At 43.8% G+C, this 14723-nt stretch overlaps 1 protein-coding gene across 2 annotated transcripts in view; it reads right to left on the bottom strand.

Annotated features, from left to right (window-relative positions):
- EXTL2 (exostosin like glycosyltransferase 2) overlaps nt 1–14723 on the bottom strand; it is a 28526-nt gene that overhangs the window by 7100 nt on the left and 6703 nt on the right. The window contains exon 2 of one of the 2 annotated variants that reach the window (XM_069737403.1): nt 6981–7033. The exons of the other annotated variant lie outside the window; for it this stretch is intronic. Within the exon in view, the coding sequence (XP_069593504.1) occupies nt 6981–6991 (11 nt within the window). The 5' untranslated portion in view covers nt 6992–7033. The remainder of the gene's footprint in view (nt 1–6980; nt 7034–14723) is intronic. 2 annotated transcript variants of the gene reach the window in all.

The following is a 14723-nucleotide window of genomic DNA, read 5'->3' as shown; positions in this document are numbered from 1 at the left end:
CTATTGAGGAACAGGTGTAAAACGCTGCGGAATCCGCACAAAGAATTGACATGCTGCGGAAAATACAACGCAGCGTTTCCGCGTGGTATTTTCTGCACCATGGGCACAGCGGATTTGGTTTCCATATGTTTACATGGTACTGTAAACCTGATGGAACACTGCTGCGAATCCGCAGCCAAATCCGCACCGTGTGCACATAGCCTAATTCTAAAGGTATGTGCACACGCTGCGGAAAACGCTGCGGATCCGCAGCAGTTTCCCATGAGTTTACAGTTCAATGTAAACCTACGGGAAACAAAAATCGCTGTGCCCATGCTGCGGAAAAACTGCACGGAAACGCAGCGGTTTACATTCCGCAGCATGTCACTTCTTTGTGCGGATTCCGCAGCGGTTTTACAACTGCTCAAATAGAAAATCGCAGTTGTAAAACCGCAGTGAAATGCGCAGAAAAACCGCGGTAAATCCGCCATAAATCCGCAGCGGTTTAGCACTTCGGATTTATCAAATCCGCAGCAGAAAAATCCGCAGAGGACCAGAATACGTGTGCACATACCGAAACCCTAACCCTAGCCCTAACCCTACCCCTAGCCCTAACCCTAACCCTAACCCTACCCCTAGCCCTAACCCTAGCCCTAACCCTAACCCTAGCCCTAACCCTACCCCTAACCCTAACCCTACCCCTAACCCTACCCCTAACCCTAACCCTATTCTAACATTAGTGGAAAAAAAAAATTTCTTTATTTTTTTATTGTCCCTACCTATGGGGGTGACAAAGGGGGGGGGGGGGTCATTTATTATTTTTTTTATTTTGATCACTGAGATAGATTATATCTCAGTGATCAAAATGCACTTTGGAACGAATCTGCCGGCCGGCAGATTCGGCGGGCGCACTGCGCATGCGCCCGCCATTTTGGAAGATGGCGGCGCCCAGGGAGAACACGGACGGGACCCCGGCTGGATCGGTAAGTATGATGGGGTGGGGGGGGGACCACGGGGGGGGGGGATCGGAGCACGGGGGGGGGGGGGGGAATCGGAGTGCGGGAGGGGTGGAACGGAGCACGGGGGGCGTGGAACGGAGCACGGGGGGCTGGAATGGAGCACGGGGGGGTGGAACGGAGCACCGGGGGGGGGTGGATCGGAGTGCAGGGGGGGTGATTGGAGCACGGGGGGGTGATTGGAGCACGGGGGGAGCGGACAAGAGCACGGGGGGGAGCGGAGCACTGGACGGAGGGGAGCCGGAGCAGTGTACCGGCCAGATCGGAGGGCTGGGGGGGCGATCGGAGGGGTGGGGTGGGGGCACACTAGTATTTCCAGCCATGGCCGATGATATTTCAGCATCGGCCATGGCTGGATTGTAATATTTCACCCGTTATAATGGGTGAAATATTACAAATCGCTCTGATTGGCAGTTTCACTTTCAACAGCCAATCAGAGCGATCGTAGCCACGAGGGGGTGAAGCCACCCCCCCTGGGCTAAACTACCACTCCCCCTGTCCCTGCAGATCGGGTGAAATGGGAGTTAACCCTTTCACCCGATCTGCAGGGACGCGATCTTTCCATGACACCGCATAGGCGTCATGGGTCGGAATGGCACCGACTTTCATGACGCCTACGTGGCGTCAAAGGTCGGGAAGGGGTTAATGGACACAGATGGGTCAGATTTTGGCAAGACAAAAGTTTTGTCGCCTGGTCATATAATGCACCCAATCCTAGTTTACATACTAACTTGTGCTCAGTAAATGATCGGTTAATTAGTGTGTGTATAAAAAAAACAAACAAAAAAAAACAGCACCCCAGACCTTCACTTGAACTACAACTTGAGCTTTGACAACATGCCAAAAATCCACCCTGCAACCAAAACCTGGATTATCAAGAGGCTGAAGACCAGATCCACTGCAGAGGTGGCTGGCACCTTTAATGTGTCTCAGCGCCAAGTACAAAAGAATTAAAAAAAGATTTGAAGAGACTGGAGATGTGTTTGACAAGCCCAGGTCCAGCAGACCCCACAAGACAACTGCTCAGGAGGAACGTTTGTTGGTTAGAAAATCCAAAGCAAGCTCCTCTTCCACTGCAGCAGTGCTCCAACAGGCCTGGTCACCTCAAGTCTCTGTGTCAACTAGAACAGTTTGCAGGATTATGTCTCGAAATGGCCTCCATGGTCAAATCAGTGCCCAGAAGCCAGCACTAAACAAAAGGCAAATAAAAAACCGTGTGGCATTTGCAAAGTCCCACAGCCTGCTAAACAGATGGACGCTGGAAAAGTGGAAGAAGGTGGATTTCTCTGATGAATCTTCAGTAGAATTACACCACAGCCGCAGCAAATACTGCAGGAGACCGACTGGAGCCCGCATGGATCCAAAATACACCCAGAAAACAGTTAGTTGGTGGTGGAAAGATCATGGTCTGGGGTTACATTCAGAATGGGAGTGTGCAAAACATTTGCAAGGTTCAAGGCAATATCAATAGCCTAAAATATCAAGAATTATTAGCTACCTCTTATATTCCAAATCATAAAAGGGGTCAAATTCTGCAGAGGATGGTGCTCCACCTCATACATCCATCTCTACAATGAAGTTCCTCCAGGCAAAAAAGATCATGGTGTACAAGGACTGGCCAGCCCAGTCACCAGACATGAACATCATTGAGCATGTTTGGGGTAGGATGAAAGAGGAAGCTTGGAAGACGCATGTAAGACTGCATTCTTTGCTATTCATGATGACTTCATTAATAAATTGTATGGATCATTGTTGAACAGCATGGATGCAGTCCTTCAAGCTCATGGAAGTCACACAAAATATTAAATATGACTCTAATAGCACCACAACTTCATTCACCAATGTTATGCAACATATATTTGTATTTTAAGTTAATTATTTGTTTGAATATCACATTGCTTTCTGTGGGCGACAAAACTTCGGTCTTGCCAAAATCTGACCATTCTGTGTCCATTAACTGATCAATATTTCTGCATTGATGCCAATTTATTTTCTTAACCTAAACCACATTTTGGAGGGTTTCAGCTTTCAAAATAATAATTTATACAACCAATGGATGAATTTAACATCAGGTTATAAGCTTTTATTTACGTAACATGGATAAGCGACATAACGTCTGTCAGGGAGTGTAGGTCTCAGCATTCAGAGCTCTGCTAGATCTGCAGCAGAAAAAAAACTGTGACTATCACAACTACTGCACCTAGTAAATTAAGCAACACATTGCTGAGATCATGGTCTCTGTAACAGTCCCTTCATTATGCTGCTCTTAGATAACATAACAAAAACTTGCTGACAGATTCTCTTTAAAGCTAATCAATATGCACACTTGCATGTCAATCCGCAGCAAAAATCAGAGTTTTAGATACAGATTACTATGTTTTTTTCATATTTTTGGATAATTAAACAAACTCTAAAAACAATTTTTTTTTTTATACATTTGACATATACTGCGAAGACATTGTGAACAGAGCCTAGTAGAGCCAACGTTCTTGGGAACCACACAAGTGTTCTGAATACAGAACAGCAAAAACGTAAGTGGTCAAAAGGCATGGTGAAATAGCACGCAAAGTGGTCGCCATAATGATGAGCTCACTGCAAAAAAAACATTGCTTTTGTAGTAATACTTACGTATATTGTTGTAAAGCGGGATGGGTGGATGCGGATGGTGGCATGAATGGGTGGATGGATGGCTGAGTGGATGGATGGGTAGATGGATGAATGGACAGATAAATGGATGATGTGATAGTGGCATGGATGAATGGATGGTGGAGTGACCTAGCTGAAGCAAACATTTTAAACAGGACCCCTCAGAAAGATCTATTTTAATAAATATCTGTATAGTAATCCCCACTGAAAAAAAACATTTCTGGTGCAATTTTTTCTGAGAACTGCATTTTGCTCTGTCTGATACCCATGCTAGAGATGTGTGAATAAATGGATGAGATATCTATGTATTTATACATTACCATGAGGAATAACAATGCAGAGTTCGAGGGAACTAACTGCACTCTTTACGCTATTAATTAGAATCACACAAGCACTACAAATTACCAGATAAAATATGTAGGACAATAAAAAAAAAAAAAAAAAAATATATATATATATACATGCTGCTGGCCAATCGGAGACCAGCAGCTGAAGTCAGAATGCACATGACTGGCCCCCAGTGCAAGCAACGGGAGCGCATCACGCCATGAGCTCCCATTGCTTGCACGCTGAAGTCAGTTATCGGCTTCAAAAGAGGACGCAACGTGGCTGCGGAGCAGAGTAGAATTGTTTATATTTTTCTATTCAGTAAAGAACAGAGGCAGAATGGGGAACGTATATACCAGGATGGGGGATATATATATATATATATATATATATATATACCAGGATGGGGCCCAGGGTAAGGCACATATATAGCAGAATAAGGGACATACAGTATGTACCAGGATGGAGGATGTATATACCAGGATAAGGGGCATATATACCAGGATGGGGGATGTATATACCAGGATAAGGGACATATATACCAGGATGGGACCCAGGATAAAAGACATATATACCAGGATGGGGCCCAGTATAAAGGACATATACATCAGGATGGGGATATATATATATATATATATATATATATATATATATATACCAGGATAAGGGACATATATACCAGGATTGGGCCCAAGATAAAAGACACATACCAGGATGGGGCCCACAATAAAGGACATATATACCAGGATGGGGGATGTATATAATAAGATTGGGCCAGGATAAAAGACACATACCAGGATGGGGCCCAGGATAAAGGACATATATACCAGGATGAGGCCTAGAATAAAGGACATATATACCAGGATGGGATATTATATATATATATATATATATATATATATCGGGATGGGATCAGGAAGGGGTCTATCAGACTCTAGTTACACCTCTGGAAACAATCCTTGTTTATTCTCTCTTCTTCAAATCACAGACCAGAGAATGGTAGACCTGTTTGAGAGGTTTTCCAAAGTGGACTGAGAAATATGTAGACTGTAAGGCATTGTCTGGCAGCAGAGCTGGCGCTGAGGATGGCAGTGATGACAAGGCCCCGATCTGTGCTGCTTTTGCAATGATAAGGGCTACAACCAAAGTTCAATGCTCAGCACTGCCATTCCTTAATCTTTCACAAGGAGGGGTAACTCTTTGTTTCAGTTCATGAAGAGATGGCAAACGTAAAGAACCAATCTTTTTTTCACCCCGTGGAGTAGTATCGCCAATGTCTTATCCCGGCCTGTATTATTATACTTACAGCCGCCATCTTCTGTCCTTTCAGGCACTGCTACAGTCCTGCGTCACAATCTTGTGACCCCAGCTCTTTTATACACAGTCCAACTTTTTGGACTGACTTTCATTTTCACCACCCAGGCAAGACGCTTCCTAAGAACACAGTTATCTGACCCATGTCCTCTTCCATGTACTTTTCACTGTTCTTGTTAGTCCCCTTAGGGGACTTGAACCTGTGATTGTCTGATCGCTTGTACTATACACAGCGATACCACTATATACCGTAGCTGCATATAGTTCAAATATATATATATATATATATATATATATATCATGGTGCCTTTTAAAGCCCGACCCACAAGCTGTGCTTCAAAGGAGCTCCAAGATGACAGGCACGGAGGCCTTCGACTGCCGCCCAACTGTCATAGCAACCTATCGGCGCCCCCGCAATTGTGCTGGAGAGAGGTTGATGGGGTGCACAGAATAATGCGCCCCATGCCCGCGCACTATTAATGCGCTGTCAGAGTTTGACAGAACCCTTTAATAAGTTAACAGTTGCGGGTGGAGCACATGGTGGCTGTTATACGAAGGTCCTGGCTGTGTGTAGCAGCCATTACTTACCAGGTATGGGTTGGTCTCACCTTGTGAGCCCATTCCATACAGCCGCTACTGGCCTGCCCCATGCATGTACGGTGGATGTGGGTAAAGGGTTAAAATGTAACCAGGACCCCCTAATGTTCAATCTCGTCATACCCACCCCCGTTACTATTACTAAGAGTTACAGCGACAGTATATATGTATAGCTTATGTGGGTCACACCAATGGGACCACTAACTATCTCAGGTGCTTTTCCAATTCTCATACAAATGAATGGAAATTTGATCACATCTCTATCAACAACATTGAATCTCAAGACCAAGTTCTTGAGATAGATGTTGGGAACCACATCTGCCAAATATTTATTGTATGACCCATGTATATGCCAAGTCCTTCACTGGTTTCCTATCGCCCAGAGACTCCAGTTCAAAACCCTTACTATGACATACAAAGCCATCCACAACCTGTCTCCTCCATACATCTGACATGATCGCCCGGTACTTACCTACACGCAACCTTCGATCCTCTCAAGATCTCCTTCTCTACTCCCCTCTCATCTCTTCTTCCCACAACCGCATCCAAGACTTCTCCCGTGCTTCCCCCATACTCTGGAACTCTCTACCCCAACACATCAGACACTCGCCTACCATAGAAACCTTCAAAAAGAACCTGAAGACTCACCTCTTCCGACAAGCCTACAGCCTGCAGTGATCCTCAACCTACTGAACTGCCACACGACCAGCTCTACCCTCTCCTAGTGTATCCTCACCCATCACCTGCAGACTGAGTCCTCCCTTCTTATGTAGCTGTGTGCCTTGTTTTTTGCTCATGTTTAATGTACTTGTCTATATTTGCCCCGTATTCACATGTAAAGCGCCATGGAATAAATGGCGCTATAAAAATTTATAATAATAATAAAATAATAATATGCCATGAATGGAAGAGATGTGAATACCTCATTAATGAAATAGGCCTTATCTGGTCACCCAGCACAACCCACGGGCTCAGGTCATATACCGCCATCCACGTGTAACATCAAACATACAGCAACACATGGACTTAAAGCATAGAGAGGCCGATAACATACAGTCCATAACGCAGTAATAGAGAGGGAGAAATGCCGCACAATGGTACCTCATGTCCATAAAAGAGTTCCTCTTCCTGTCGAAGATCTCATTGACGTCTTACTAGAAATGACAAACAGAAATCGCTAAAAATACAAATGTATAATGTAAATTCCATTATAGGGATATTTCCGTCTTCATAATGAATATTGTCACATAGGGCTTCTAAAAACAAAACTTTAAAAATTTACCACTAATTAAAATTTGCCGCCATTCTTGAGATATCACCACTTTTCTTTCTATTGTTTACATCTTGTTGTCTGGGAGACCGACCACCGCTGCTGTCTAGCATGTAAGCACTGGGCTAGGAGGCAACAGTGCACTCCAGAGATCCTAGCCAGCTTCAAGACAGTGCTTACAAGCAGAATAGAAAAGAGCTTGTAAGCACGGCACATGTTCTGCTGTCTAGCAGCGGTGGTCGCTCTCTGTGCCAAACGGAGGTAAACAAAAGAAACGTGTTACTATGTCAAGAACGGCTGAAAATTTTATGAATTTAATTGCAAAATTGCTTGTATTGACAAGTATTATCTGATAATATCAATTTATAAAGATGGGAAAATCCCATTAAAATAGGTTTAAAATTATATAATATTAATATTCCTATAATAAATGCACTTCATACTTAAAAAAATATAACAAATATCTAACGTTTTCAAATCAACTTTACGCTGAGTTTTAGTCTTTGGTTACAGAATGTTAAGTATACGGGGGCATCTCACAAAATTAGAATATATTGGCAGGTCTACATTGTACAGACAAAAAAAAAATCTGCAATCTACAACATTGTACAGACAAAAAAAAAATGTGTCTCCTGTGCAGTCCATATCCAAAATAGTATACGTGCACTGCCCTCTTGTGGTCATATTAAGAACATGTACGTCCGTTATTCACAACCGCGTACAAAAATAAGACCGTTAAAAGTCAAGCAATTCAATTGCTGCAGCTTCACTATCACAGCCCCATCTCTATATTTGGCTGATGTTTTCTATCATTTTTTTTTATTTTCCCCCAACGTGGCCATATGACAGTTGTTATTTGCAGGCCGAGTCGTAATTGTGAATGGCAACTTTTACTTAAGACATTAAAAAAAAAAGGGAAAAAAATATATTCAGGTCAATAGAATTACAGCAATTCCAAGCGTATCTTGCATTTTGTTATAGAACGTATCGCTTAGAGTGTTTGGGGCGGAGAGGTAAAAGAAAACGTCAATTTTGTCTTTTTTTATGCCAATCCAAACGCAGAATATTAAATTGCATATTTTTAAAGTTCACATATTATTTTTTTATGGATATAGGACTGGTGATGTAAATTTTTAGATATAAAGTAATTTAAAATATTTTTAAACCGTTTATTTTTTTTATTTTTTAATAGCCCCCTTCCTTCTAAGATACTTGAATCTGCGATCAATGGGACATTACATTGCAATACGTTTCATGGTAAATATGGCGACTCATCGCATCCCGAGTGGCCCCACTGACTGCACAATTTAGGGGTTTGTACAGCAGTGACTGGCGTTTAGCACAGCCGGCACCCAGAGCATATGGAGCTGGTGCAGAAAAAAGCCATCCTAATTTTTAGCGGTCTGATGATATGTTTCCATGACAATGAAATGACACTTACATGGCAATATTTAGCAATTTTCTCTCGAGGTTTTACTACTGATTTTGACTTCTAAATCCTGCCATGTGAAAGTGACAGCCATCTCACATCCCGTCACCAAGTCCCACCAGTAGTGATCCACAAGACCAGTTACTATACAATGAAAACAGCAACACGTACTGTATATATGTGCCCCATCCTAGTATACTATGCCCCATCCTGGTATAATGTGCCCCATCCTAGTATACTATGCCCCATCCTGGTATAATGTGCCCCATCCTAGTATACTATGCCCCATCCTGCTATAATGTGTCCTATCCTGAAATATATGAGCCCCACCCAGGTATACATGTCTTTCATCCTGGTATAATTTGCCCCATTTTGGTATAATGTTACCCATCTTATTATATACAGTTAGGTCCATATATATTTGGACAGAGACAACATTTTTCTAATTTTGGTTATAGACATTACCACAATGAATTTTAAACAAAACAATTCAGATGCAGTTGAAGATCAGACTTTCAGCTTTCATTTGAGGGTATCCACATTAAAATTGGATGAAGGGTTTAGGAGTTTCAGCTCCTTAAAGGGAACCTGTCACCTGAATTTGGCGGGACTGGTTTTGGGTCATATGGGCGGAGTTTTCGGGTGTTTGATTCACCCTTTCCTTACCCGCTGGCTGCATGCTGGCTGCAATATTGGATTGAAGTTCATTCTCTGTCCTTCGTAGTACATGCCTGCACAAGGCAAGACACCCGAAAACTCCGCCCATATGACCCAAAACCAGTCCCGCCAATTTCAGGTGACAGAGTCCCTTTAACATGTGCCACCCTGTTTTTAAAGGGACCAAAAGTAATTGGACAATTGACTCCAAGGCTATTTCATGGACAGGTGTGGGCAATCCCTTCGTTATGTCATTCTCAATTAAGCAGATAAAAGGCCTGGAGTTGATTTGAGGTGTGGTGCTTGCATTTGGAAGGTTTTGCTGTGAAGTAAACATGCGGTCAAAGTAGCTCTCTATGCGGGTGAAACAAACCATCCTTAAGCTGCGAAAACAGAAAAAACCCTTCAGAGAAATTGCTACAATATTGGGAGTGGCAAAATCTACAGTTTGGTCCATCCTGAGAAAGAAAGAAAGCACTGGTGAACTCATCAATGCAAAAAGACCTGGGCACCCACGGAAGACAACAGTGGTGGATGATCGCAGAATAATCTCCATGGTGAAGAGAAACCCCTTCACAACAGCCAACCAAGTGAACAACACTCTCCAGGAGGTCGGCGTATCAATATCCAAATCTACCATATAGAGAAGACTGCATGAAAGTAAATACAGAGGGTTCACTGCACGGTGCAAGCCACTCATAAGCATCAAGAATAAAAAGGCTAGACTGGACTTTGCTAAAAAACATCTAAAAAAGCCAGCACAGTTCTGGAAGAACATTCTTTGGACAGATGAAACCAAGATCAACCTCTACCAGAATGATGGAAAGAGAAAAGTATGGCGAAGGCGTGGTACAGCTCACGATCCAAAGCATACCACATCATCTGTAAAACACGGCGGAGGCAGTGTGATGGCTTGGGCATGCATGGCTGCCAGTGGCACTGGGTCACTAGTGTTTATTGATGTGACACATGACAGAAGCAGCCAAATGAATTCTGAGGTATTCAGAGCCGCCATACTGTGTGCTCAGATCCAGCCAAATGCAGCCAAACTGATTGGTCGCCGTTTCATACTACAGATGGACAATGACCCAAAACATAAAGCCAAAGCAACCCAGGAGTTTATTAAAGCAAAGAAGTGGAATATTTTTGAATGGCCAAGTCAGTCACCTGATCTCAACCCAATTGAGCATGCATTTCACTTGTTAAAGACTAAACTTCAGACAGAAAAGCCCACAAACAAACAGCAACTGAAAACCACCGTATTGAAGGCCTGGCAGAGCATCAAAAAGGAGGAAACACAGCGTCTGGTGATGTCCATGAGTTCAAGACTTCAGGCAGTCATTGCCAACAAAGGGTATTCAACCAAGTACTAAAAATGAATATTTTATTTAAAATTATTGAATCTGTCCAATTACTTTTGGTCCCTTTTAAAACAGGGTGGTGTTGTGAATTCTGTGTCTGAATTCACTCCTGTGGTCACAAGTGGTACTGCAGCTTCTGAGCTTCCTCCCTCAGGTGTTCTGGTGAGCTCGTTGGCTGCTTTGTTATTTAACTCCACCTGATTCTGTCTTCCTTGCTCCTTGTCAATGTTCCAGTGTTGGATCTGAGCTTCTGGATTTTTCCTGTGGCCTGCTGCTCTGCTTAGATAAGTGCTTCTTTGCTTTTGTTGCTTCTTTTTCTGTCCAGCTTGTTTATTCGTTTTGCTGGAAGCTCTGAGACGCAAAGGGTGTACCGCCGTGCCGTTAGTTCGGCACGGTGGGTCTTTTTGCCCCCTTTGCGTGGTTTTTTGCTTTAGGGTTTTTTGTAGACTGCAAAGTTCTCTTTGCTATCCTCGCTCTATCTAGAATATCGGGCCTCACTTTGCTGAATCTATTTCATCCCTACGTTTTGTCTTTTCATCTTACTCACAGTCATTATATGTGGGGGGCTGCCTTTTCCTTTGGGGTATTTCTCTGAGGCAAGCCAGGCTTGTTTTTCTATCTTCAGGCTAGTCAGTTTCTCAGGCTGTGCCGAGTTGCATAGGTAGTGTCAGGCGCAATCCACAGCTGCCTTTAGTTGTGTTTAGGATAGGTTCAGGTATTGCGGTCTACAGAGATTCCACGTCTCAGAGCTCGTTCTATTGTTTTTGGGTTATTGTCAGATCACTGTATGTGCTCTGATCGCTGGTACACTGTGTCACTGGATTGCACTCATAACAGTACAAGGAGTCAAACTAATGATTCTCAATAGAGGGAAAAAAGAAGTTCTGACATCATTTTTTTTTCTCAGCTCTGTGTTCAGTCTTTTTTTTCCCCTAGACATTTGGGTGCTTCAGGACACAGCTGTGGACATGGATATTCAGGGTCTGTGCTCTTCAATGGATAATCTCGTTATAAATGTACAAAATATTCAAGATACTATTGATCAGAAATCTATGCTAGAACCAAGAATTCCTATTCCTGATTCGTTTTTTGGTGATAGAACTAAGTTTCTGAGCTTCAAAAATAATTGTAAGCTATTTCTGGCCTTGAAACCTCATTCTTCTGGTAATTCAGTTCAACAGGTTTTGATTATTATTTCTTTTTTGCGCGGCGACTCTCAGGACTGGGCATTTTCTCTTGCGCCAGGAGACCCTGCATTGAGTAGTGTCGATGCGTTTTACCTGGCGCTCGGATTACTGTACGATGAGCCTAGTTCAGTGGATCAGGCTGAGAAAAATTTGCTGGCTTTGTGCCAGGGTCAGGATGATATAGAAGTATATTGTCAGAAATTTAGGAAGTGGTCAGTACTCACTCTGTGGAATGAATCTGCGCTGGCAGCTTTGTTCAGAAAGGGTCTCTCTGATGCTCTTAAGGATGTCATGGTGGGTTTTCCTATGCCTGCTGGTTTGAATGAGTCTATGTCTTTGGCCATTCAGATCGGTCGACGCTTGCGCGAGCGTAAATCTGTGCACCATTTGGCGTTATTGTCTGAGATTAAATCTGAGCCTTGCAGTGCGATAGGACTATGACCAGAGTTGAACGGCAAGAACACAGACGTCTGAATGGGCTGTGTTTCTACTGTGGTGATTCCACTCATGCTATTTCTGATTGTCCTAAGCGCACTAAGCGGTTCGATAGGTCTGCCGTCATTGGTACTGTACAGTCCAAATTCCTTCTGTCCATTACCTTGATATGCTCTTTGTCATCATATTCTGTCATGGCATTTGTGGATTCAGGCGCTGCCCTGAATCTGATGGATTTGGATTATGCTAAACGTTGTGGGTTTTTCTTGGAGCCTTTGCGGTGTCCTATTCCGTTGAGAGGAATTGATGCTACACCTTTGGCCAAGAATAAACCTCAGTACTGGGCCCAGCTGACCATGTGCATGGCTCCTGCACATCAGGAAGTTATTCGCTTTCTGGTGCTACATAATCTGCATGATGTGGTCGTGTTGGGGTTGCCATGGCTGCAAACCCATAATCCAGTATTGGATTGGAACTCTATGTCGGTATCCAGCTGGGGTTGTCAGGGGGTACATGGTGATGTTCCATTTTTGTCAATTTCGTCATCCACTCCTTCTGAGGTCCCAGAGTTCTTGTCTGATTATCAGGATGTATTTGAAGAGCCCAAGTCCGATGCCCTACCTCCGCATAGGGATTGTGATTGTGCTATCAATTTGATTCCTGGTAGTAAATTCCCTAAAGGTCGATTATTTAATTTATCCGTGCCTGAACACGCCGCTATGCGCAGTTATGTGAAGGAATCCCTGGAGAAGGGACATATTCGCCCATCGTCATCACCACTGGGAGCAGGGTTCTTTTTTGTAGCCAAGAAGGATGGTTCGCTGAGACCGTGTATTGATTACCGCCTTCTTAATAAGATCACTGTTAAATTTCAGTATCCCTTGCCATTGTTATCTGACTTGTTTGATCGGATTAAGGGGGCTAGTTGGTTCACTAAGATAGATCTTCGTGGTGCGTATAATCTGGTGAGAATCAGGCAAGGAGATGAATGGAAAACTGCATTTAATACGCCCGAGGGTCATTTTGAGTATCTAGTGATGCCGTTCGGACTTGCCAATGCTCCATCTGTGTTTCAGTCTTTTATGCATGACATCTTCCGTGAGTATCTGGATAAATTCCTGATTGTTTACTTGGATGACATTTTGATCTTCTCAGATGATTGGGAGTCTCATGTGAAGCAGGTCAGAATGGTTTTCCAGGTCCTGCGTGCTAATTCTTTGTTTGTGAAGGGATCAAAGTGTCTCTTCGGTGTGCAGAAAGTTTCATTTTTGGGGTTCATCTTTTCCCCTTCTACTATCGAGATGGATCCGGTTAAGGTCCAAGCCATCCAGGATTGGACTCAGCCGACATCTCTGAAAAGTCTGCAAAAGTTCCTGGGCTTTGCTAATTTTTATCGTCGCTTCATCTGTAATTTTTCTAGCATTGTCAAACCATTGACCGATTTGACCAAGAAGGGTGCGGATTTGGTTAATTGGTCTTCTGCTGCTGTGGAAGCTTTTCAGGAGTTGAAGCGTCGTTTTTGTTCTGCCCCTGTGTTGTGTCAACCAGATGTTTCTCTTCCGTTCCAGGTCAAGGTTGATGCTTCTGAGATTGGAGCAGGGGCGGTTTTGTCACAGAGAGGTTCTGGTTGCTCAGTGTTGAAACCATGTGCTTTCTTTTCCAGGAAGTTTTCAGCTGCTGAGCGTAATTATGATGTGGGCAACCGAGAGTTGCTGGCCATGAAGTGGGCATTCGAGGAGTGGCGTCATTGGCTTGAAGGAGCTAAGCATCGCGTGGTGGTATTGACTGATCATAAGAACCTTACTTATCTCGAGTCTGCCAAGCGCTTGAATCCTAGACAGGCCCGTTGGTCGTTATTTTTTGCCCGCTTCGATTTTGTGATTTCGTACCTTCCGGGCTCTAAAAATGTGAAGGCGGATGCTCTGTCTAGGAGTTTTGTGCCCGACTCTCCGGGTTTATCTGAGCCGGCGAGTATCCTCAAGGAAGGAGTCATTGTGTCTGCCATCTCCCCTGATTTGCGGCGAGTGTTGCAAAAATTTCAGGCGAATAAACCTGATCGTTGTCCGGCGGAGAAACTGTTCGTCCCTGATAGGTGGACTAGTAAAGTTATCTCTGAACTTCATTGTTCGGTGTTGGCTGGTCATCCTGGAATCTTTGGTACCAGAGAGTTAGTGGCTAGATCCTTCTGGTGGCCATCTCTGTCACGGGATGTACGTACTTTTGTGCAGTCCTGTGGGATTTGTGCTAGGGCTAAGCCCTGCTGTTCACGTGCCAGTGGGTTGCTTTTGCCCTTGCCGGTCCCAAAGAGGCCTTGGACACATATTTTGATGGATTTCGTTGCTCAAAAGATGTCAGTCATTTGGGTGGTCTGTGATCGCTTTTCTAAAATGGTCCATCTGGTGCCCTTGGTTAAATTGCCTTCCTCCTCTGATTTGGTGCCTTTGTTCTTCCAGCATGTGGTTCGTTTGCATGGCATGCCTGAGAATATTGTTTCTGACAGAGGTT

The sequence above is a fragment of the Ranitomeya imitator genome, chromosome 8 (genome assembly GCF_032444005.1).
Source record: "Ranitomeya imitator isolate aRanImi1 chromosome 8, aRanImi1.pri, whole genome shotgun sequence".
NCBI classification, from domain to species: domain Eukaryota; kingdom Metazoa; phylum Chordata; class Amphibia; order Anura; family Dendrobatidae; genus Ranitomeya; species Ranitomeya imitator.
The sequence above is the reverse complement of the archived record's forward strand: the minus strand, read 5'-3'. Positions and strand labels throughout refer to the sequence as shown.